Below are 24492 nucleotides of genomic sequence, written 5' to 3'. Positions count from 1 at the left end.
ATTAACCTAATCCATAGCGAAACAAAATAGCCTTAACGATAACAAAATATAAAGGAGTGACTTTCTTAATAATTTAATTAGAACGTAAATTAAAATTACTGGGAAAAAAAGTTGACGGCCATTTTCCGGAAGGCCGCTCATCAGCTTCCGGTGTTGAGGAGGACCAGAGAGACGGAGGGAGAAAGAAAAGCGGGCATACTGTTTGTGTTTTCTTGACACTCTTCGTCGACCTCGAATCACAACAAGGCGTGCCCGTTTGGAATTTGAAGCCGACCGACTGCTCTTTTGTGACGGCCAGTTAACCGCGGAAATTTGAGTTTGGCGTCCATTTAAATTGTCCCCATTCATTCCGTTGTCTGTGCTAGCACGCTAGGCTAAGCTAGCTTAGTGTCTGCTGCGCCAGGCCTTTTTTTCCTCCTGCTGGACTTTGCTACTAGCTCGCGTTGCTAAGCCACGTTTTTTCCTCCAATGACTCCCCTCGCCTTGTAAATAACGCCCAAACCTGTTTTTCTGTGCTAATCCGAATATAGTCAATCTATAGTGGGTTAGTAGCTGTCGCTAATTTCCGCGTGCAACCTTTTTTGGGGTGGGGGGGTGTTCGAGGTGCACTTTTCCGAGCGAATAACGCAGACGCGGAAAGCCGCCGAAGCTTGCAGAGATGTCGGACTTCGACGAATTTGAACGGCAGCTGTCTGAAAACAAGCAAGGTAAGCAACGTACACGGACGGGACGCGTTTTTAATGGATCCTGATTCCGTTGAGTTTCCTTGCCGCCATCACGCTAGGCTACTCGGGCTCGGTCTATTTACTGGACGCTAAGCACAGCGCAGTTGTTAGCCCCAGTTTCAAAATGGGACCGCTTGCTACTGTTGCATCGGATCGGCTTTTGAGATCATTATATTTTTATGCAAGTGAATTTTATAGAATGGTTATCGAATGTGGTCGATGTTTTATTGTGGCCCCTTTGTAGCCAATTCGCCGGTCACGTACAAAAATGGAAATGCAGATACTTGTCTAAGAACTAATATTAACTACGTTGTACTTAAAAGTAGACAATTAATACCCCTAAAAGTATTAAAATAGTAATTTATTACACGTTGAAATGTGCATTTTCAAGAAAGTCAAAGTAAGAATTACAAATGTCTCTTTTAATGAACGGTATTCGTCAATGTGAAGACACCGACCATGTTAATAATTTCTCCCAATTCGCCCAAGATAGAAAACTGATAAATATCAACATGCAATAAACAAAATAAATCTGATCTACCTGTCATTTCAAAGGACCCCCCGACAACCTCCCTTGGAAATCTTAATGTCCCATCACAGGTGTGCTCATTTAAAAACTGGCTAGTGGGCCACTTCTGTTAAAGAGTAGGAAAAAAAATAGTGTTTCATAACTAGTCCCAATGAAAATAAATAAAAATAAACCCAGAACCCGCTAACTTTGGCTCAGGCTTTTATGCTATCATAGCGTGGCCATTGATGGGGAATATCTTGTTGCTCCGCATCTGTTTTGCGAATGCCTCGTTAAAGCTTCCGCCGTGTTGTTGATGTTCTTTTTTTAAAAAAAAATTTTTTAGGCCAGCCTACTTTAAGAATTCCCCACTCTAACGATTGACCAATCAGAACCGTTCATAATAACACACAAGTCAAAGAATGTTACGGTCCCATTTTATTTCCTAATGTCGTAACAGTAAAACACATAACAGGACATATTTCCAAAAATCAGTATGATTGGGGATACCCTGACATAATCTTGTGTGCCTTTAAAATTTCACATGTTTGTTTTTAAACTTCATTGCACATTTGTCACACAATATATCTTCATTCAGCATCCGCCTCTTTTTGTGGTCCAGCTGAGCGGGACAAGGAGAACCGGCATCACCGTCGTTCCGGCTCCCGTAGCCGCAGCCGAGACAGGAAGAGGCGAAGCAGGGACAGGGACAGACGCAGTCGGGATCGCCATGGCGACAGTAAGGATCGCAGACACAGACGCAGGTGGGTAACCCCTTGTCTTCATCCACGTCTGGACCGGCAAGCTGGAAACATCTGTCGCAGCCGACGTTCGCCAGCCAGTCTGTTCTTTTATTATATTGAAGGTTTTGCTCGTATTCATTCAATGAAGCATATCAATCTGCCGTGGCCTCTTTTGCTCACCTCCGAGCGATTTTTATTTGTTTTTTATATACATGACAGGACACTTGAACGTCCTTGGCATTAAGCGCTCTCCGTACCCATGTATGTTGTCCTTTTAAATTTGGGGATTTTGCATCTTCATTAAATGAGGCGTGTGCTATTTTTAGCTGCAGAAAATTCACGTCTGCAAATTCCTTCTGTCCGTCACATGGGCTTTATTTGGGGAGTCCTTGTGAATCAATCTACGGAGAATAAATCACACCAAAGCTTGTGAAACGTAACGCCATGTTTATCTGAATTCTATTTTTACCACGCCTCCTTAAAAAAGTTCTTCTCTTGGAATAAATGCCAAATGTGTTGACCACTTGACCAGTGCTGATTGATTACCATCTCTTCCTAAATGACTGTTGACCAATCAACAGATAGCAGCGAGTGAGGCGTCACCAAAGAATCTTTCGATATTAAAATGTTAACCTGAGTTGCACTGGTTATTTTCTCCTCTTAATAATCTTAAGAAAAATAAGAATATGTAAAATGATTACATTTAAAGTGAAAATAAAAGTAGATTAGCAGTGAGCCATTCTCCTTCCGCACGTCATAGAGCGTTTCAGGTGCACCAAAGCATCCTGCCACCTTTGATTAGTGGCAGGAATAAAGAAGTAGCACCGTGTTCCTGACCCAAACTGCCCAAAAATATCCCGCCAGTCGCGTCGACCGTGACTCCATAGAACATTTAGAAGTGGAATTGTTAGAGAATCTTTTTGTGAAATCCCTCCAATGTCATTTCAGCTCACCACCGAGCTACCCACAGGACAATACTGCAAGGTAATTCAGCAAATTAAACACAAAGCTACTTTGTTGTGCCACAATCTCCTGTCGTGCCTCCGGAACGACAAATAAATGACTTGTGTGCGATTGGTTTGCCTGAAATGTAGATTGTGATGCGTCGTTTGTGTTTCGGCACGACCTTGATGGATGGACTTTTTTTTAAGGGGGGGGGTCACTGACGATTTGGAGCCTAACTGCGAGTCTTCTGTGTGTATCCCACAGCCGTTCTCCGCACCGCGAGAAGAAGAAGATCAAGGTGAAGAAGTACTGGGACGTGCCACCACCAGGTTTTGAAAACATCAGCCCCATGCAGTACAAAGCCATGCAAGGTGGGGCCCGGTGCCTGTTTGGGGTTGCTGTAGTTGTTGGTGTTTGTGTGTCAAAAGTGTGCAGAGGTTAATTTATTACCTGACTGATTTGTACTTCAAATCAAGATCTTCCCGTTTAGATAAAGGGAAGCACCAGTCGCCCCAAAACATGAGTTTTTTTGTTTGGGAAAAAAAAAAATAGCGCTCTGCTTTATTGTACCGCTGAAGAACTCGGGCCCACTCAGCCGGCCGATTGAATTGCCAATATTATCTCTTTGCAAATTGGCTGATTATTCTCCCATTTTTTACAGCAAAAGAAAGATAATGACAACCTCCCCACGCTCAGACGCAGAAAAAAGCGTTCAATTTTTGCAAATTTTTCTTTTACTGTTGAAAAAAAAAAGTTTTACAAAACAGTCAAACATTCACTTTAAAATTGACGTCGTCTGAAGGGACCACATACAACTTGATTATTATTTCTTCATCTATTTTCATTATTTGTCCGTTTAAATGGGAAATGTAATCCCAAAAGTTGCCAGCACTTTCACACATTATTGCGAAGTTCACTGCCACCGTCTAGTGGGGATGTTCCTGAAACTTTCTTGTATGTTGCAACACAAAACAAATCAATAACGGAGCCAGCGAGTCAAGGTAGCACTGCAAGTATGTTTTCCAAGTGGCCTGATTGGCTTTGTGTCCACAGCTGCGGGCCAGATTCCAGCAACAGCTCTCTTGCCCACTATGACTCCAGACGGCCTGGCCGTCACTCCCACTCCCGTGCCCGTCGTGGGCAGCCAGATGACCCGACAGGCTCGTAGGCTCTACGTTGGAAACATCCCCTTTGGGATCACTGAGGTGCCACATGAGGCGGCTTTGAACCTTTCAGTCCAATGTTTGATCTAACTTCACATTTGTGTATTTTCTTTTTTTTTTTCTTTATCACTCCCTGTTCCCAGGAGTCTATGATGGACTTCTTTAACGCTCAGATGCGTTTGGGTGGTCTCACACAGGCCCCGGGAAACCCCGTGCTTGCTGTGCAGATTAACCAAGATAAAAATTTTGCCTTCCTTGAGGTGGGTCATGAACTCGTGAATTTTGGTTTTGCGCTGGCGTGCACTTATCTTTTCAAAGCGAGCGTGGAATAACGTGCGATTTCCTGTCCAGTTCCGCTCAGTGGATGAGACAACACAGGCAATGGCTTTTGATGGAATCATCTTTCAAGGCCAAAGCCTTAAAATTCGCCGTCCACACGATTACCAGCCACTGCCGGGCATGAGCGAGAACCCCAGTGTCTATGTGCCTGGTACACAGACAATTAATGGTTTTTACTATTACTACTCCTGTTGGCATCATTCATACACTATTTGCGTAAATATATATGGGAGCTGGCACTGTTTGCTGTCCTCAAAGGTCTTGTTGTCAACACAGGAGTGGTGTCCACAGTGGTGCCCGACTCGGCCCACAAGCTCTTCATCGGTGGGCTGCCCAACTACCTGAATGACGACCAGGTTAGTGGTTGGACCGTAAAGTGAGCGTTTATTCCAAATGCATCTTGAGGTCCATGTCCTTTGAAATGCTCAACGGCTTGCAGAAGACTCCCATGCACAACCACTGAGTTTGTATCATTGTCAAATCTGTGCTTTCCGTTCCCCAGGTCAAAGAGCTGTTGACGTCATTTGGCCCCTTGAAGGCCTTCAACCTGGTCAAGGACAGCGCAACGGGCCTGTCAAAAGGCTACGCTTTCTGCGAGTACGTCGACGTCAACCTCAATGACCAGGTAGCTAAGAGTGTAATGCTGAGAAGTGATGGGAAAGGGTACGCGTGGTGGCGGCGGAGCAGTTTCAAAGATTCCCCTTCATTGCAGGCGATCGCCGGGCTCAACGGCATGCAGCTGGGAGACAAGAAGCTCCTGGTGCAGCGAGCCAGTGTGGGATCCAAGAACGCCACTCTGGTATGTGTCGAGGGCGGAGTGGAGGCTTGCGCATGTACATGCCATATTTAAGTGTCTTATGCCGTATGGTGAGCATTAGGAGAGTAGAGACCCCTGCCAAGGCTGCAACTTTTCTCGTTATTCATTTTTTAATTAGTGAACAGCTGCAATGTGGATGATCGAGATGTTAATTTGGATTTTCCATGTTTAGTGTTGGATCATTACGTCTTCTCAAGCATTAAGTAAAATGTTGTTAAATTAGTTGTCGGAATGTTTCAATAAGATGCCACAATGGTGTCAAAACCCTGTCTATTAGGAAAGTAGTAATTAATATCGAGGAAGTTTGTGGAAGTGATACATCTCGCCTTAGCCAAACTTTGTATTTAGGGATGGGCTAAGGGTTCGACGTTTATCAAATCATCCAATAGAAAATGAATTAAGAAATTGGGCAGGATTTGAAAAAAAATAAATACACTATCAATAAATATAAAATCAATTAGAAAGACAAGCACCTCCTTAACCATCACAAGAAAATGAAGTATTTTCATTTTTAATTTGTCGAGTGTTGTAACACTTTTTTTTTTTGTCTTTACAGACCAGCATAAATCAGACCCCCGTCACGCTGCAGGTGCCGGGCCTGAACAGCACCGTGACCCAAATGGGCGGCCTGCCCACAGAGGTGCTGTGCCTGATGAACATGGTGGCGCCCGAGGATCTGGTGGACGATGAAGAGTACGAGGAGATTGTGGAGGACGTGCGAGACGAGTGCAGCAAGTATGGCCAAGTCAAGAGCATCGAGATCCCGCGGCCCGTCGACGGCCTGGAAGTGCCCGGCACCGGGAAGGTAAGCCCGAACCCATCCCTCACCTTATTGTCGGCACGCATTCGTATTTAACACACCTCAGACCTAAGGATTAGTTTTTATTTAGTTGAAAATGCTTCATTTTCGTTTCGTCATTAGTTTTAGGTTTTTTTTCTTTCTTTTTTTACATACAAGTAGTATTTATCAAGTGCATTATGAAAATAAAACGGTCACTCGGTGTTGTGTAAAAGTAAACTGCAATTCTCAAACAGCCGTTTGACATTCCTTCTTTACGGACATGCTGCAATACTGAAATAATTACATTTCATTTTTATTTATTTTTCCCCAAACAAAAATGTTTTCGTCCATTTTAGTGAACCACAGTAACCTTGGCAACGACATCATGTATTCAGTGAACAATTACTCAATATTGAGTAAATGGTAACTTATTTGTTATTTTTAACGAGAGCATGAACATCAATGACACAACAATCTAAAAATTGAAATGTTCACATTCACACAATGCTCAACAATATAGTCGTAACAAAAACAATTTTAAATTAAAGCTTCATAAACTTAAGATCAATAAAGGCAAATTCAAAATGCAACTTCCATTAAAAATGATTGTGTTGTATTCCTGCAGATCTTTGTGGAGTTCATGTCGGTGTTCGACTCCCAGAAAGCCATGCAAGGCCTGACAGGAAGGAAATTTGCCAACAGAGTAGTGGTGACCAAGTACTGCGACCCCGATGCGTACCACCGCCGGGACTTCTGGTAGAGCAGGCACGATGGAAAAAAAAAAATCTTGTGTAGGCGGGGCATAGTTTGGGTCGGGTGGGGAGGTTTGAGTTCCCAATGACCAGATCAAGCCAATGAGTGATTTCCTGTTGTTTTTTTTTGTTTTTTCCCTTTTCTTTTCAGTGGATAGATATCACCTCGCGTGATGTTGTGCGATCTCAGAAAAAGTCAAGTGGGCTTGTTCTGGTTGTGGGTTTTTTGTTTCCTCAGTGGGAGGTCGGGGTGGGCGTGGGAGGGTCTAAAACTTTTTGAGAAATGTGTGTTATAATAGGTCCAGGGTGGGGTCAACAGTTTTTATACTTTGTGAGCCGGAGATGTCATTTTGAGGGGGGGGGGTCATAACACATCAATGTTTGTATTTAAATGGAAGGAGAACTCGTCAAAGGTGCATCGAGGGGCAATTATGATGCCTGTGCGGAAATGCAAAGAGAGGAAGAAAAAGATGAGGGCATTTTTTTCTCATTTGGTTGGGCCGCCTCGTACTTATTATTCACTAGCTGTAACGTCCAATTGAGTTTCGCCGCCTTTAGACTAGAGAAAACATCGTTGTTCGTTTTTTTTTTTTTTTTGGGATTTGTTTGTTTGTTTTTGTCAGACTACTGCCCCTCGCTCTTCCCCCCCCCCCCCCCCCCCCCCCCTTTTTCAGGACGATCGCTCGAGAATGTGTTGTGTGAATGTCAAATGTTTCCTGTTCCGATACTATGTGTAGCTTCGCTGGCTCCAGCTTGTAACATCACATTGTACGCAGCCTGTAGAATAACAGCAACTACAGTAAAGGAAGTTTTCCATCCACCCTTTTCCATTGATCCTCTTCTTTTAACAGCTTTTGTTCTGGCAACCCTCAAACCTATTTATTGGGGATTTAGCTTACCAAAAGCCTTAATGGGATGATTCCGTGACAATTGGACGAGCAAACAAATCCGGCTTGGGACTTCTTGAATTAGTCGATCACTTGACAAAAGCGTCACTCTCCTGTACTTTGCCTCACGTTGCCATTCATGTCCCTTGTTTAACATAAAGATCTGAACTGTAACTTGTGCTAATTTACTTTTTGTTTCATTTGTGTGCATCGTCTCACCTCTTTGACAAGACCAAATAAACACATGAATTATACACCTCGTCTTGTACTGTAAACACTGCTTATTGCTGCAACGGTAAAGGTAAAATCATTTAATTTGAATATGTACATAATTTTCTTTTTAAATAAGCCCTTTGATTTAGTTCCATGTCCTGAATTTTGTTTTTCTACAAAGTACAAGGAAAAAGGCACAAGTTGCATGTTTTCAATAGAAAGTTGCAAATAGATTTGTCAAGCAGCAATGTTCACAATTACACCAAAATAGGAGCAAGTACATTGAAAAATAAAATAAGCTCAGTACTTGACAAGGACTGGAGGAAATTTTCACACACTCACTCATAAAATTATTTTTTGGAATTCTAATACCCAGCAGCATCCAAAAATATCTGCATGTTAATTGCACACTGAAGTCAAGTTTAAATGCCGACTACAACTACATTAAATCATTTTTGCATCTCACCAAAACGACTAACTTTAAAAAAAATATTTGTGTACATTTAGTTTAGTTCCTAAAAGTGTCAAATGTTGTACCAGATGTTGAATCAGATTTTCTTTTTTGAATCATCAAAATGGTTCTTTCCGTTTCGTTGCCATGGAGATTACTTGTAGTTCACCCTAATGTCCCTAAGAGGGCGCTGTCTCACCCTCACACGCAGTATGTGACGTCAGACTAACTCATACTACGTTTTCCTCTTAAGAAAATGACTAATCAAAACATGTCGGCGACACATATTACACATGCAAATATTAGAATATTTAATTGCGTTCACTCTACCAACATTAATTCAATTAATTGTAGTGAAAAGCAGATATTTTCCATCCCCCGATTGTGATGACGTCACATGCACTGGCGCTTATTGTTATTCCGAGAAGCTCTTCCCTCGTTGATCTTTATTCAGAAGCAACATTGCGGCTCAAGGAGAGCGAAAGGAGGATGCGAGGGTTATTGCTAAGGTGCCTTTATAGACTGTGGGCAAAATATTAGGTCCAGTACACCTGGCACAATGCTTCATATGCAAGACTTAACATTATCAGAGCCAATGACCTACATTTAAAATTTAAATGAACTATTGTATGTTTTAAGATGAAAATTGTAAAATATGGCACATTATGAAAACATATAGCATTGAGAATTTAACAGAATTGAAAGAATGAAGTACCGAAAACATAATTAAACTGAACATAGGTAAGCAGTTGGTGCACTAGTGTTAATTCAAGGCGCTGTTGTGCATGACTTGGCCACCAGGGGGCAGTTTAATGCAGGACACATTACGGACACAAACGAAGAAAAATAAATTCAGTTCAGGAGACTCGGTGAGTTGTTGAAATATGAATATTATTCGTTCTTTGTAGAGGATAAAGAATATATACCTGCAAGTATCGTCATATTGTCCGTATGTGTTCAAACATCCGTTGTTTTGAGGGTCTTAACATTGTGACAATTAATGCTATTTCTGAGCATGTTTATGGCATTTTGCATTGTGTGTTAGCATTAGGCTAACACTTATTTTATATACACGATGTTTAATTTTCTTTTTGTTTACCCCCCCCCCCCCGATATTTTTTTTACTTAAAAAATCATTTAAATCTTGTCACCCATCTCTCAAGGCACCTCTGTACTCGGGGACCAAACTTCAATCCCTTCATATCATATGGAGCGCACACACACACACGTATACATGTATGCGTTCTGTTGAAGCGTGTGATGGCCGTCCTGCTGACAGCAGGACTTGAAGTGATGTGCAGAAAAGGTTGCAGGCATCAGCAATGCGCTGCATTTTTGATGGCCTCAGACTGAAGTCGGATGAACCTTTTCGGTCAAATGATGGACGAGCGGAGGACCGCGGCTGCAGAATTACAAGTCGAGAGAAGTAAAAAGCTGCAGCGCAAACGCTGAAACGGAAAGGAGTTGACACAGCCTGGAGCTTGTTTTGTCCTGTTCTCTGCTGGTCATCTCGACACCATCCTAACCTCTCGCTCCCTTATTATACACACACACGGCATGATATTTATACTATAAGGACAAAAGTTATATCGTCATTGGCTAAACTAATCCACTTAGCGCTCCTCCTTGGTCAAGACATTTTAGAGACGTCTTTGTAGAAACAAATCGGCTAAGGATCTTTTTTTTTTGTCCATCCTCCGTCTCCCATCAACAAAAAAAAAATTCCATGCGGTATATGGAATAAGTCATGGGGCATAGTATCTTAAAAAAATCGTAATTTAAAAATTTACGTAATTTCAAAAATCTTCATCTGAGCCCTTTTATGTCTTTATAGTAAGCGAATCCTGCGTTTTCCAAATTTATCATCTCAAAATCAATAAACATGCCCTCCGATGAAACTTTATAAAAAGACTAAACTTGGACGGGAAACATTTTGTATTTTCTATTAAACCCCCAGCATTTACTTTTTGTCGGCGTAAAAATTAGGATTAACGAGGATTTGTCATTTTCAGCAAAAATAAGACTGACCTTCTCATTTTCACTCTTTAATATTGACAGCGTCAAACATAATAGTATCCCACCATCTAGTGGCCCGCAGTGGAATTACACTCAAAATAACCACAAGCCAGAACAAAATCCTTTCATAATCTTAATGACTTTATCTTTAATTGCAATAATTAATCAAACATAAGTATTGACACGTTGTTGGACACATCAATCACTCAGCTGGCCGCGGTAAGACGAGCCAGAACATGCATGAACACGCGCTGGGGCTCCTCCTTCATTCCCACTTAATGTCATTAACAGGTGCCTGTCCAAAATAGACGGCTAGTATGCGACAGAAACAGACATGTTTTCAATCACGCCAGAATGTATGCGTGCACTTCGGCTTACTACTTACTAACATTACTGTACCGCTACACACACACACACACACACACCCCCACAGACGCACATAGACGGCTATTTAATAAAAGAAGAGTGTTAGCCAACCGGGCCACAGCCCCCCCCCAGTTCCACTCACTTTCCATGACTGTCATGTAACCCACCTCTCACTCTCGCTCCCTCTTTCTCTTTCACGAATTCTCTCAATGAGCTCTCGTTCACTCTTTGAATTTTCAAGCGTCTTCTTCTCAACTCAACACCAAACCACAGGTCAGAATTATTATTTTTTTTCTCTTCAACTTGTTGCTTTCCGGCTCATGCACACAAACACACACACTCACTCACGTAGAGCTGCCAAAAGTTCCAGGATTTTTCACGTTTGGGAACTTTTACTTGCAATTAAAGGGGATGGTTTAAAAAAAAAAAAAAAAAAAGAAGAAGAATTGAACAAAATTGAGGTTTGATTATTAATAAAGAATTTAAAAAAAACATTTTAGCATTCGCAATTCTATATAGAAAGAAATTGATCATTATCCTAATGAAAACTGATTTCATGCTTTTAAAGCATTTGTATTTTTTTTTTTATCAAAAATGTGTTCTTGCGCTGTGCATGTTTTTTAGTAATTTTTAGTTAGCTACATTTTTTTTTACTTTGCTTTAAAGGCAAGACAAGGCACCTTTGTTTATAGTGCATTTCGTACACAAGGTAGCTTCACATAGTTCCAAAAAACGACATTTAAAGGCAAAGTAGAAAAATAAAAAAAGTAGTTTTTAAATGATTAAAAGAATGTAGATTGCAAGAGAACGATTTGGGAAAAAAATGATTGTAGAAATGCTTTTTATGACCTCAATCATAGGAATAGGGTGGGAAAAAACTTAACTTAATTTAACTTAACTTTGCATTTCCACTTGGAGCTAAGGTCAGTTCTTTTGGCTGCTTATTCTTTTTACTTGCAGCATAACAGCTAAATGCTGCTGCACCACGTTTGCTTTGACCTCTTTCTCCACTAATTTACTCGAGTCAACTTAAACGTCCTAAATTATTGTGTGTGTGTGTTTGATTTCTTTACTTTGCTTTAAACGCCTTCAATTATTTTGTTTGTAAATGCCTTTAATTATATTTTTTAAATCATGTGACGTATCGAGTAACCTAGTGTATGAAGTGTGCCATATACTGTAAAAAAAAAAAAAACTGCCTTGCTTTGCCTTTAATTTTTTTTTCAATTCTCTTCCTTATATGTTTTTTTTGTCTTTGTGTAGCCAGTCCAAATTTGAGTTTGGATACAATGCCGCTTGAGTGAATTGGGATAATTAGGGCAATTATGATATCCTGGAATGCCCTCGAATGTGAGTAAAGGAGAGCTATCTGTTTTGCCCGGACGTCTGCCAAACTAAATTCAGTCCTGTCGTCCACTGTGTGACCTGTCAGACCCCCCCCCCCTGCAGGGTCAATTAGCGAGGGTCACACTCTTATTCAGGTTTGAGTTAACACCTGCCTCACACCCCACGTGGGTCAGCTGCCACCTTGTTGAAATGCTCCCATAAGGCCTCTGTGGACCCTCGCTCACACTTGGAGGTGTGGGGGGGGGGGGGGGGGGGCAGAAAATGTTTCATACGCCTGCACCCCATGCCATGTGATGCAGGATGTGGGGTATTTGTGGCATGACGTTATCCCCTCAGATCAGACGGGATCGCATTGGGACGACTCGGTTCTGAGCTCTGCGGTAGAACAATAAAACTGGGGGGGTCAAAATGTCCCCACTTCACTCAAGCGTGACATAATTACTCCATATCACTTACAAGGCTCGTTATTTAAATTGTGTTAATTTGTGGGACTTGAATTTAAAACCTGTGGTGTTTCTTGGCTTATTTCTTTTTTTGTTTCTTTTTCAGAGGATCGCAAGCGAGGAAAAACTTGGACGGAGCTTTATATGTTTTTGTCCCCTTATGTAGTTTTTATTGGATCCTCTATCGTAAGCAATAGCTGTGTTTTAATTATCCACTTTTTTAAAGCGACACATTTTCATCAACACAAAATACTCCTAAGTGCTCGACCTCCGACCCAGCCTGCTGAAATGTGGAACAACTTCTTCGTGCCCCATGACGAGGAGGCCCGCGTGGGGCCGGCGGGCGCTGGCCAAGGCGGCGGTCTGGCGGCCCTGAAGTGGGGGCGTGCTCAAAGGCGGAGCCAAAAGATGAGTGACAGTCAGGATGGCAAGATCAAGCTGGCCTTTCTGGTGTGTGCGGTGGGCGTCACGCTGACCGTGCTGGGCGTGGGCACCGAATTTTGGGTTGAGTTGGCGCAGCCCAAGAACTTTAGCGGCAACCAGACATGCCAGATGGCGCACTACGGCTTGTGGAAGGCCTGCGTGCACACCCTGTGGGTGGCAGATGTGGACCCCGAGAGGGCTAGTTGCGGTCCCGCTGAACTACCGGGAGGTGAGGCGTGCCGCTGTCATGCTTTTCTGCATAAACAAAAAAAAAAAACAGATTTGCAGTTTAACTCTGGTTATTAATAGTTCATCATGTGAATGTTATCTATGAATTACTATATTTATTATTACAAATAAAAATAATATTGAATGAAATTAAATTCTAAATAAAAAAAGTAAAATAAAAATGAAAATACAATAAAAAAAAATAAATTATGAATTAATAAAAAAAAAAAAAAAATACAAACAAAATTAAAAAAAAAAAATTACAAACTAAAAATTTAAAAAACAAACTCAGGCAAAAACTTTAAAAATCAAATTACAAACTAAATAAAAAAACTAACTAAAATACATAAAAAAATGAAATTACAAACTAAATAAATAAATAAATAAATTGAAATCTGAAAACAATCTGAATAAAATGAAATGTGTAATTGCAACACATGGAAATAAATCCATGAATAAATGCAATAATAAATAAAATAAAACAAATAAAATAGGTATAAATTACACATTAAAATAAATGTAAAAAAATAAATAAATATGAATACTAAAAGTTATACAAAAAATATAGACATTACTAAAATTGCACATTAGAATGATCAAAAAGGTTCTCCAAATTGTGTCACCGGCCTCCCTGTGTGGAGTTCGCATGTTCTCCCCGTCCTCTGTGGGGTTTTCTCCTGCACATTCCCAAAACATGCAAGCTCGGTGAATTGAACACTCTAAATCAGGGCTTCTGGAGCCCCTATCCAGCATGTTTAAGACTTTCCTCTCCTCCAACACAATTCAAACAATCAACTCATCAGCAAGCAATGCAGGAGCCTGATAACGATCCTGATCAAGGAAACGTGATGCCAGCATTATATAATATCATTTCCATAAAACAACAAATTGAAATCCTTTTGGCCTCCATACGTGAAGTGCGTTTGCACCACCTAATGTGAGCCTCCTCTGCATGCTTGTCTTGGTAACGTAACACGCGCGGGGGTGTGAACGTGATGCTGCAGTGCTGCACGTAGCGTGTACGTATGGACGGTATATGCATCTAGGTCAGCCCGTACGCCGTACATGCCAATTTAATCATTAAAGAAGAACGGCAAAGGAGTCGTCCAATGGAAGGAGAGCCGAGGGAAGCCACGTGGCGCGTTATGTAATAATATTCGACGTATATGATGCAGCTGGAAAAGAAGACGTCTGAACTTTTATCTGATGAAGTCATTGAATTTATTGTAAAATAAATAAATAAAAAATACAAATAAATATTCAATTTAATTTAATTATATTTTACTTATCAAAATGAAACAAGATAAATTGCTGTTGTTTTTTTTTTTGCTTAAACTTTTTTCTCCAAGTCATTGGATTTATTGTAAAAATAAATAAAGAAAAATACAAATAAATACTAAATTACATTTAATTATATTTTACATATCAAAATGAAACAATCAAGATAAATTGCTGATTTTTTTTTAATTTTGCTTAAACTGAACTGTTTGACATATTTTAATTTTGTCTCACAGCAAAGTGTTTGTATAATATTAGCGAGAGAAAAAAAAAAAAAAGATTAAGACTCTAGACTTAAAAATTCAGCGGAATTTTCTCTTTGTTTTAAAAATAAATAAATAAATAAAACAAATAAGCGTTAGGTGACTAAAAAAAAGAAACTATTTTATTAACTTAATGAGCCACTTAATCAGTTGTCTGCATTTTACTTGAAATCGACATCAGCTGAAAAAAAAATCCATATCAGTCAGGCCCTCGTTGTAATTACCATCAAATAATAGTTTAAAGGCACAAAAACATTTTTCTCCCTCTCTTCGCTTTACTTCCATTGATCAGGAAGTTTTGTCACACACGCGCGAATGTGACAGCGTGTTGCTGTGTCACGACAGCCACTCGGCTTGCGACAATGTTTCTCACGTGCCCTCGCGCCACCGGCAGATGGCCGGCAGTCCCGCCATGTTTGTTTGACACCAAAAAGCAACTGTTTTCTTGCCGATCGTACGATCGCGACTCGCTCGTGGCTGCCGTCCAGAGCCGAGCGCCTCGGAAACGTCTTGAACGCAATATGTGGGTAAATGAGCAAGCGAGATCACAGAAAAGCTCATTTGTAGTGTATATGTTGAGTGTGTGTGTGTGTGTGTGTGTCCAAGCATCGTCACTATGCACCCCGAAGCCCAGCGGAATCTGTCTACTTCACAGTTTTTATCTAAATATAGTGAAAGGGCAATGAGGGAGCCGGACAGCGAGGGACCAAGGGAGAGTAGGTCCAATGCGGTATTAACTAACTCCCTCCTCATGTCATAACCCCCCCCCCTCCTCCCCCCCTCCCACTCCACAGGCCCTTACTCCCTGAACCTCCTCGAGGAGCTGTTCCTCCTCCTCTTCCATCTGTGGCTTCCCTCTTTCTTCTCCAGCTTTCACCACCCCTCCATCTGCGCTCGCTCCTCCTTTTCTTCATCTTCGGCTCCCTCTCCAACCCTCCTTTGACTCGTTTTTGATGCTTCATTAAGACCGCAAGCTCACGGTCAATTCATCTAGATTTTGAAATGACCTCTTTTTGTTGCGATATCTGTCAAAATCGAAGATTCTATTGCAATCTTTATTGAAATGTCCGCTTCATTAGAGCGACTCGTCGTTTCTCGTCCAGAACAGGAAGTATGCAAATGAAAGCATCATCATTATTGGACAGAAAATGAGCCGGAGTGTCGTTAAGACTCATACGAATGTCTCTTATTATTACATCAGAAATTAATCGATACCAGCTGTGAAATCGGAAAAAAAATATCGGTTGAAAATTCAATACTCCAATAAATTACAAATACCTGAAAAATATACTGTAGTACAGTCGGCACATATTAGTCCGTCCTCCCACTGCTGGCAGCCCCATATGTGCCGTTTGCGCGTGGGCGTGCGTGTGTGTGTGTGTGTGTGTGTGTGTATTCCGACACACTCGGATATAAATAGAAACGATGCCTGGAAGGACAATAGTGTGTGCATGGATGCATAGAAAGCACATTGCACAAGACCAGCAGTCATCCACGTGCACGTGTGTGCGTGCGCACACGTGTGTGCGTGCGTGCATGTATGTTGCACTAAAGTCTCCTCTTGGTCTGCAGAATCCAACTGCACCTACTTCAAATTCTTCACCTCGGGGGAAAACGCCATCGTGTTCAAGAAGACGACAAACAAGAGTAAGATGAATGGAAAACTGTGGTTGCAGAGAAATAAAATACATTTTATTTGTCGTGTTTCTGTGTCGTTAGCGTCACGTAAACGTGAATGAGATGCTAGCGTGTAAGTTACTGGGACTAATGATGACATTGATGGCTCACACACGTTGGCAAGGCTTTGAATGTGGCACCTGTCCGTGTTCACCTGCCAAGAAAATCTGTTTCAAGTTGAGCCAAAGCAGCACGTGGCCCACTTGCCAACGTGCCGCCATTTTGGCTTATCAAGTCAAAGGAAACGTAAAGAACACAGAAGACACGTTGACAAAATGGTGGAAATGCAGAAGTCAATTCTGTGTGGATTTTTCTTGATCTTAGTCTAAAACACTGAACAAATGTTAAGTCCAAAACAAAGTACACAAATGATTCTACAAAGGTAATCCTAATGTTTTATTGAAAAAGCGGATTGATCAATGAATAGGATGAAAAACAAAGTGAAAGTTTCAATGAAATGTAAGAGGTTCAAATTAGTGTTAGGGGATCAAAGTAGGGTTAGGGTTTCGAAGTAGGGTTAGGGTTTTGAGGTAGGGTTAGGGTTTCGAAGTAGAGTTAGGGTTTCAAATTAGTGTTAGGGGATCAAAGTAGGGTTAGGGTTTTCAAGTAGGGTTAGGGTTTCGAAGTAGGGTTAGGGTTTCGAAGTAGGGTTAGGCTTTTGAGGTAGGGTTAGGGTTTCAAATTAGTGTTAGGGGATCAAAGTAGGGTTAGGGTTTTCAAGTAGGGTTAGGGTTTCGAAGTAGGGTTAGGGTTTTGAAGTCGGGTTAGGGTTTTGAAGTCGGGTTAGGGTTTTGAGGTAGGGTTAGGGTTTCGAAGTAGAGTTAGGGTTTCGAAGTAGGGTTAGGGTTTTGAGGTAGGGTTAGGGTTTCGAAGTAGAGTTAGGGTTTCGAAGTAGAGTTAGGGTTTTGAGGTAGGGTTAGGGTTTCGAAGTAGAGTTAGGGTTTCGAAGTAGAGTTAGGGTTTCGAAGTAGGGTTAGGGTTTTGAGGTAGGGTTAGGGTTTTGAGGTAGGGTTAGGGTTTCGAAGTAGAGTTAGGGTTTCGAAGTAGGGTTAGGGTTTTGAGGTAGGGTTAGGGTTTCGAAGTAGAGTTAGGGTTTCGAAGTAGAGTTAGGGTTTCGAAGTAGGGTTAGGGTTTTGAGGTAGGGTTAGGGTTTCGAAGTAGAGTTAGGGTTTTGAAGTAGGGTTAGGGTTTCAAATTAGTGTTAGGGGATCAAAGTAGGGTTAGGGTTTTCAAGTAGGGTTAGGGTTTCGAAGTAGGGTTAGGGTTTCGAAGTAGGGTTAGGGTTTTGAGGTAGGGTTAGGGTTTCGAAGTAGAGTTAGGGTTTCAAATTAGTGTTAGGGGATCAAAGTAGGGTTAGGGTTTTCAAGTAGGGTTAGGGTTTCGAAGTAGGGTTAGGGTTTCGAAGTAGGGTTAGGCTTTTGAGGTAGGGTTAGGGTTTCAAATTAGTGTTAGGGGATCAAAGTAGGGTTAGGGTTTTCAAGTAGGGTTAGGGTTTCGAAGTAGGGTTAGGGTTTTGAAGTCGGGTTAGGGTTTTGAAGTCGGGTTAGGGTTTTGAGGTAGGGTTAGGGTTTCGAAGTAGAGTTAGGGTTTCGAAGTAGGGTTAGGGTTTTGAGGTAGGGTTAGGGTTTCGAAGTAGAGTTAGGGTTTCGAAGTAGAGTTAGGGTTTTGAGGTAGGGTTAGGGTTTCGAAGTAGAGTTAGGGTTTCGAAGTAGAGTTAGGGTTTCGAAGTAGGGTTAGGGTTTTGAGGTAGGGTTAGGGTTTTGAGGTAGGGTTAGGGTTTCGAAGTAGAGTTAGGGTTTCGAAGTAGGGTTAGGGTTTTGAGGTAGGGTTAGGGTTTCGAAGTAGAGTTAGGGTTTCGAAGTAGAGTTAGGGTTTCGAAGTAGGGTTAGGGTTTTGAGGTAGGGTTAGGGTTTCGAAGTAGAGTTAGGGTTTTGAAGTAGGGTTAGGGTTTCAAATTAGTGTTAGGGGATCAAAGTAGGGTTAGGGTTTTCAAGTAGGGTTAGGGTTTCGAAGTAGGGTTAGGGTTTCGAAGTAGGGTTAGGGTTTTGAGGTAGGGTTAGGGTTTCGAAGTAGAGTTAGGGTTTCAAATTAGTGTTAGGGGATCAAAGTAGGGTTAGGGTTTTCAAGTAGGGTTAGGGTTTCGAAGTAGGGTTAGGGTTTCGAAGTAGGGTTAGGCTTTTGAGGTAGGGTTAGGGTTTCAAATTAGTGTTAGGGGATCAAAGTAGGGTTAGGGTTTTCAAGTAGGGTTAGGGTTTCGAAGTAGGGTTAGGGTTTTGAAGTCGGGTTAGGGTTTTGAAGTCGGGTTAGGGTTTTGAGGTAGGGTTAGGGTTTCGAAGTAGAGTTAGGGTTTCGAAGTAGGGTTAGGGTTTTGAGGTAGGGTTAGGGTTTCGAAGTAGAGTTAGGGTTTCGAAGTAGAGTTAGGGTTTTGAGGTAGGGTTAGGGTTTCGAAGTAGAGTTAGGGTTTCGAAGTAGAGTTAGGGTTTCGAAGTAGGGTTAGGGTTTTGAGGTAGGGTTAGGGTTTTGAGGTAGGGTTAGGGTTTCGAAGTAGAGTTAGGGTTTCGAAGTAGGGTTAGGGTTTTGAGGTAGGGTTAGGGTTTCGAAGTAGAGTTAGGGTTTCGAAGTAGAGTTAGGGTTTCGAAGTAGGGTTAGGGTTTTGAGGTAGGGTTAGGGTTTCGAAGTAGAGTTAGGGTTTTGAAGTAGGGTTAGGGTTTCAAATTAGTGTTAGGGGATCAAAGTAGGGTTAGGGTTTTCAAGTAGGGTTAGGGTTTCGAAGTAGGGTTAGGGTTTCGAAGTAGGGTTAGGGTTTTGAGGTAGGGTTAGGGTTTCAAATTAGTGTTAGGGGATCAAAGTAGGGTTAGGGTTTTCAAGTAGGGTTAGGGTTTCGAAGTAGGGTTAGGGTTTTGAAGTCGGGTTAGGGTTTTGAAGTCGGGTTAGGGTTTTGAGGTAGGGTTAGGGTTTCGAAGTAGAGTTAGGGTTTCGAAGTAGGGTTAGGGTTTTGAGGTAGGGTTAGGGTTTCGAAGTAGAGTTAGGGTTTCGAAGTAGAGTTAGGGTTTTGAGGTAGGGTTAGGGTTTCGAAGTAGAGTTAGGGTTTCGAAGTAGAGTTAGGGTTTCGAAGTAGGGTTAGGGTTTTGAGGTAGGGTTAGGGTTTTGAGGTAGGGTTAGGGTTTCGAAGTAGAGTTAGGGTTTCGAAGTAGGGTTAGGGTTTTGAGGTAGGGTTAGGGTTTCGAAGTAGAGTTAGGGTTTCGAAGTAGAGTTAGGGTTTCGAAGTAGGGTTAGGGTTTTGAGGTAGGGTTAGGGTTTCGAAGTAGAGTTAGGGTTTCGAAGTAGGGTTAGGGTTTCGAAGTAGGGTTAGGGTTTTGAGGTAGGGTTAGGGTTTCGAAGTAGAGTTAGGGTTTTGAAGTAGGGTTAGGGTTTCAAAATAGGGTTAGGGTTTTGAAGAAGGGTTAGGGTTTCAAAATAGGGTTAGGGTTTCGAAGTAGGGTTAGGGTTTCGAAGTAGGGTTAGGGTTTTGAGGTAGGGTTAGGGTTTCGAAGTAGAGTTAGGGTTTTGAAGATGGGTTAGGGTTTTGAAGTAGAGTTAGGGTTTTGAAGTAGGGTTAGGGTTTCAAAATAGGGTTAGGGTTTTGAAGAAGGGTTAGGGTTTTGAGGTATGGTTAGGGTTTCAAAATAGGGTTAGGGTTTCGAAGTAGGGTTAGGGTTTCGAAGTAGGGTTAGGGTTTTGAGGTAGGGTTAGGGTTTCGAAGTAGAGTTAGGGTTTTGAAGTAGGGTTAGGGTTTCAAAATAGGGTTAGGGTTTCGAAGTAGGGTTAGGGTTTTGAGGTAGGGTTAGGGTTTCGAAGTAGAGTTAGGGTTTCAAAGTAGGGTTAGGGTTTTGAGGTAGGGTTAGGGTTTCGAAGTAGAGTTAGGGTTTCGAAGTAGGGTTAGGGTTTCGAAGTAGGGTTAGGGTTTTGAGGTAGGGTTAGGGTTTCGAAGTAGAGTTAGGGTTTTGAAGTAGGGTTAGGGTTTCAAAATAGGGCTAGGGTTTCGAAGAAGGGTTAGGGTTTCAAAATAGGGTTAGGGTTTCAAAGTAGGGTTAGGGTTTCGAAGTAGGGTTAGGGTTTTGAGGTAGGGTTAGGGTTTCGAAGTAGAGTTAGGGTTTTGAAGATGGGTTAGGGTTTTGAAGTAGAGTTAGGGTTTTGAAGTAGGGTTAGGGTTTCAAAATAGGGTTAGGGTTTTGAAGAAGGGTTAGGGTTTTGAGGTATGGTTAGGGTTTCAAAATAGGGTTAGGGTTTCAAAATAGGGTTAGGGTTTCGAAGTAGGGTTAGGGTTTCGAAGTAGGGTTAGGGTTTTGAGGTAGGGTTAGGGTTTCGAAGTAGAGTTAGGGTTTTGAAGTAGGGTTAGAGTTTCAAAATAGGGTTAGGGTTTCGAAGAAGGGTTAGGGTTTCAAAATAGGGTTAGGGTTTCGAAGTAGGGTTAGGGTTTTGAAGTAGGGTTAGGGTTTCAAAATAGGGTTAGGGTTTCGAAGAAGGGTTAGGGTTTCAAAATAGGGTTAGGGTTTCGAAGTAGGGTTAGGGTTTTGAGGTAGGGTTAGGGTTTCAAAATAGGGTTAGGGTTTCGAAGAAGGGTTAGGGTTTCAAAATAGGGTTAGGGTTTCGAAGTAGGGTTAGGGTTTCGAAGTAGGGTTAGGGTTTTGAGGTAGGGTTAGGGTTTCGAAGTAGAGTTAGGGTTTTGAAGTAGGGTTAGGGTTTCAAAATAGGGTTAGGGTTTCAAAATAGGGTTAGGGTTTCGAAGTAGAGTTAGGGTTTTGAAGTAGAGTTAGGGTTTTGAAGATGGGTTAGGGTTTTGAAGTAGAGTTAGGGTTTTGAAGTAGGGTTAGGGTTTCAAAATAGGGTTAGGGTTTTGAAGAAGGGTTAGGGTTTCAAAATAGGGTTAGGGTTTCGAAGAAGGGTTAGGGTTTCAAAATAGGGTTTCGAAGTAGAGTTAGGGTTTTGAAGTAGGGTTAGGGTTTCGAAGTAGGGTTAGGGTTTTGAGGTAGGGTTAGGGTTTCGAAGTAGAGTTAGGGTTTTGAAGTAGGGTTAGGGTTTCAAAATAGGGTTAGGGTTTCAAAATAGGGTTAGGGTTTCGAAGTAGGGTTAGGGTTTTGAGGTAGGGTTAGGGTTTTGAGGTAGGGTTAGGGTTTCGAAGTAGAGTTAGGGTTTTGAAGTAGGGTTAGGGTTTCAAAATAGGGTTAGGGATTCGAAGTAGGGTTAGGGTTTCGAAGTAGGGTTAGGGTTTTGAGGTAGGGTTAGGGTTTCAAAATAGGGTTAGGGTTTCGAAGTAGCGTTAGGGTTTCGAAGTAGGGTTAGGGTTTTGAAGTAGGGTTAGGGTTTCAAAGTACGGTTAGGGTTTCAAAATAGGGTTAGGGTTTCTAAGTCAGGTTAGGGTTTCAAAGTAGGGTTTGGAAGTCGGGTTCGAGTTTACATGTAGAGTTAAGATTTTCTGCGCCCACGGAATTTACTGATCCTAACCCTAATGCAACGTCCGCAAAACGTTCACCAGCGTGAACAGAAGTCACCTCATCTTCTCGATCAATCACGGTCATTGACGCGTATGAATTTTCAATCCTGTTCTCTCTCTCTCTCTCTAGACTTGAACATGGCGGCGTCCATTTTAGCCCTGCTCAGTCTGACCCTGATGGTGACGGGCTCCATCTGCATCATCATGACGCTCAGCAAAGGCGTGGCCTTCTTCGTTAAGCCCGCCTCCTTCTGCTTCGTCCTCTCAGGTCGGACATCGCCTCAACCGATGACCTTTTTGATCGACTCCATCACAATTTTAAACCCCCCTCCCCCTCCCCCTCACGCGCAGGCGTCCTGGTCCTGGTCTCCGTCCTGATGTTCCACCAATCCGTGCTGGCCTTGCTATCCAGCGACCACTCCATCCCGCTGCACCACCAGCTGTCGTGGTCGGCGGCCTGCGCCGGCTCGGCGGGCGCCATCCTCATTTTCGGAGGCGTCCTTTTCCTCATCCTTTCGCTTCCAGTCACTTCGTGGCAGAAGTGTTTGCCGCACAACAACAGCGCCACCTAGTAGCTGTTGTCGATATTGCAACATCGCTTATGTTTGATGTTTTTTTTCACTCAATTTTTCACAACAATTTGCATTTGACAGTTAAGACTCAATACCTCATTAGACATGTATCGTTTCCACTTTGTTTGTTTGAACCGGATCTCACCATCAGGTATGCAAGAGTATTTTTTTTTAAATGCATTATTAAAAAAAAGAGACCTACGTGTTTATTTTTGGTATGTTGTAGCCTAAAAAAAAAAAAAAAGATGTAAGATTTTGTACATTAGACAACTTTATAGAATCACTTTATAAACTCCACAATGTACATAAAATTTATTGATTTATATTTTATGAATGGTCAAATTCACACTCTCATCCTTGTTGTTTAGAATCAAATCATTTCTCACATTTGTTCCATCAAATTGTATTCCCAGTTGTCTTTTATTTCCATTTTGCAACATGTTGCTGGACGTTTGGTGTTGTCCAATCAGATTTCACCCTCACTGTTGCCATGCCAACATAATCTGCACCAGGACCTTCAGAATCAAACAAACTGGCCCACTTCAGTTCAACTATTATCATTGGGACTGTTGCTTTAACCAGTTAGATTTGAAATCCATCCACAATGACATCATCATGTTTCCGTCCTCTGATTGGTTGCTCAGTTTTAAGCACGTCACAAAATATTTACATCGTTTTTTTTCCAAGCGTTTTTTTTTTTGCCATGGGGAAACGGGAAAATTATTTTTCCCCTCCAATTAAACCCACCAATGACCTTTATGCCCACTGACCCCCCGCCCCCACCACGTTGGCCCCGCCCTCCTCCAAATCTATAATTAGTCTGTTTGCAAACCTCATCCATGAATTTCAACTATGTGTGCCTCGTCATTTACTTTTCCACCCTCAACCTCAATCTGCTCGCACCTTCTGCAAGTCCCGTACCACACACTGTGCCACACCCACTGACACAAACTGTCTCACAGCGTAAACCTCTCACACTCAACAAAAAATTTCTCTCTCACTCAAAAAACTCTACCACTTACAAAACACTCTCACACAACAAAAACCTCTGCTATTCAACAAAAACACCTCTCACATAACAACACCCAAAATGTTCTCCCAACAAAAAACACAAGAATTCTCAACCAAAATCTCACAGGGACACACACGATAAAAACTCTTTCATGCACCACAACACAAACAAAAACTCTCACATTCACAACAAAACAACACAAAAAAACTCTCACTCAAATCGCAAAACCCGTTTCACAAACCTGAGAACCTCTCTCTTTACAACTCACACAAACAACAAAAACCTCTCACATTCGCCAAAACACATCTCATAGCGACCAAAAATTCTAACACTCAAAAAAAAAAAACTCACACACCCCAAAAACTTTACACTCAACCAAAAAATTACCCGTGCACCAAAAAGTTCTCATTCTCAACATAAAAGCTCTTTGATTCACCAAAACACCTCTCACACAAATGCTTACCCAGACCTCGAAACTTTCCCACCTCACACCAAAAACTCCCCCCAAAAAATCGTCTCACACATTCCAATAACTTCCAAGCAACAAAAATATGACACTCATATTCTGTGTGAGGATTTTTTATTTATTTAGATAGGGTCTTTTGGGTGAATATGAAAATATTTGAAATATTAAAAATGTGTGAGAGTTTTTTCAGTTCAATCGAGAGTACTTTTTGCTATGTGAGAGTTTATTTTGTGTGTGTGCGCGTTTGTGTGTGTGTGAAGTAAATGTTATTTATAGCTTCTAGGGCACCTCGTAAAAACCTGCTGGCGTTGTTGCATCATGCCTGACTCCTGTGTAACGAAGTCAACAAGTCCAAAAACTTTCAAATCGCGAGGGACACTGCGGGGAATTTGACGTCTCCTTGCACCTGCTCCAAAGCACAAATGTCAGCGCTAAGTTGGCCTTGAAGGTCGGGGGGGGGGGGGGACACACACACACGTCCCGTTTGGACCACGACAGCCGTGTAAAACATGCATGAGGCGCCAGATGGGACCAATCTCAAAATGAAGCGTTGAGCAAAAAAAAAAAAAAAAAATCTTCCGCACTAACCTTTTATTAGCTTTCT

The 24492-nt window shown here is 41.8% G+C and overlaps 2 protein-coding genes across 9 annotated transcripts; both read left to right on the top strand.

The window, feature by feature from the left end:
- Positions 1-127: 127 nt before the first annotated feature.
- Positions 128-7426, top strand: u2af2a (U2 small nuclear RNA auxiliary factor 2a). Of its 7 annotated transcripts, none has more exons than XM_088307274.1 (12): positions 128-707; positions 1856-1997; positions 2925-2960; positions 3186-3292; positions 3975-4126; positions 4228-4344; positions 4436-4574; positions 4700-4779; positions 4926-5048; positions 5136-5222; positions 5797-6045; positions 6647-7426. In XM_088307274.1, exons 1-12 carry the CDS (start codon positions 659-661, stop codon positions 6779-6781), a joined length of 1416 nt encoding a protein of 471 aa, XP_088163400.1. In that variant the 5' UTR covers positions 128-658; the 3' UTR covers positions 6782-7426. The 7 variants fall into 7 exon arrangements, with proteins under 7 accessions (XP_088163400.1, XP_088163399.1, XP_088163396.1 ...); XM_088307273.1 differs by having other exon boundaries at positions 4436-4592; XM_088307270.1 differs by having other exon boundaries at positions 4436-4592; positions 4682-4779.
- Positions 7427-9140: 1714 nt separating this feature from the next.
- Positions 9141-22553, top strand: cacng6b (calcium voltage-gated channel auxiliary subunit gamma 6b). Of its 2 annotated transcripts, none has more exons than XM_088307345.1 (5): positions 9141-9193; positions 12603-13148; positions 16261-16335; positions 21969-22106; positions 22190-22553. In XM_088307345.1, the coding sequence occupies exons 2-5, from the start codon at positions 12641-12643 to the stop codon at positions 22408-22410; spliced, it is 942 nt and encodes a 313-aa protein (XP_088163471.1). In that variant the 5' UTR covers positions 9141-9193; positions 12603-12640; the 3' UTR covers positions 22411-22553. The 2 variants fall into 2 exon arrangements, with proteins under 2 accessions (XP_088163471.1, XP_088163470.1); XM_088307344.1 differs by lacking the exon at positions 9141-9193 and adding an exon at positions 10836-10979.
- Positions 22554-24492: the final 1939 nt, after the last annotated feature.

The sequence above is a fragment of the Idiotropiscis lumnitzeri genome, chromosome 10, assembly GCF_059441095.1.
Source record: "Idiotropiscis lumnitzeri isolate Australia: NSW breed Sydney's pygmy pipehorse chromosome 10, RoL_Ilum_1.0, whole genome shotgun sequence".
Classification (NCBI taxonomy): Eukaryota; Metazoa; Chordata; class Actinopteri; order Syngnathiformes; family Syngnathidae; genus Idiotropiscis; species Idiotropiscis lumnitzeri.
This window is presented reverse-complemented; position numbering and strand designations above follow the sequence as displayed.

Coding starts and splice junctions, on each gene's coding strand:
- u2af2a (XM_088307267.1), top strand. CDS start 659: ATGTCGGACTTCGACGAATTTGAACGGCAGCTGTCTGAAAACAAGCAA. Junction 4,127..4,227: donor TCCCCTTTGGGATCACTGAG/GTGCCACATGAG, acceptor CCCTGTTCCCAG/GAGTCTATGATGGACTTCTT. Junction 4,780..4,925: donor ACTACCTGAATGACGACCAG/GTTAGTGGTTGG, acceptor TCCGTTCCCCAG/GTCAAAGAGCTGTTGACGTC.
- cacng6b (XM_088307344.1), top strand. CDS start 10,916: ATGAGCTCTCGTTCACTCTTTGAATTTTCAAGCGTCTTCTTCTCAACT. Junction 10,980..12,602: donor AACTCAACACCAAACCACAG/GTCAGAATTATT, acceptor TTTCTTTTTCAG/AGGATCGCAAGCGAGGAAAA. Junction 13,149..16,260: donor TCCCGCTGAACTACCGGGAG/GTGAGGCGTGCC, acceptor CTTGGTCTGCAG/AATCCAACTGCACCTACTTC.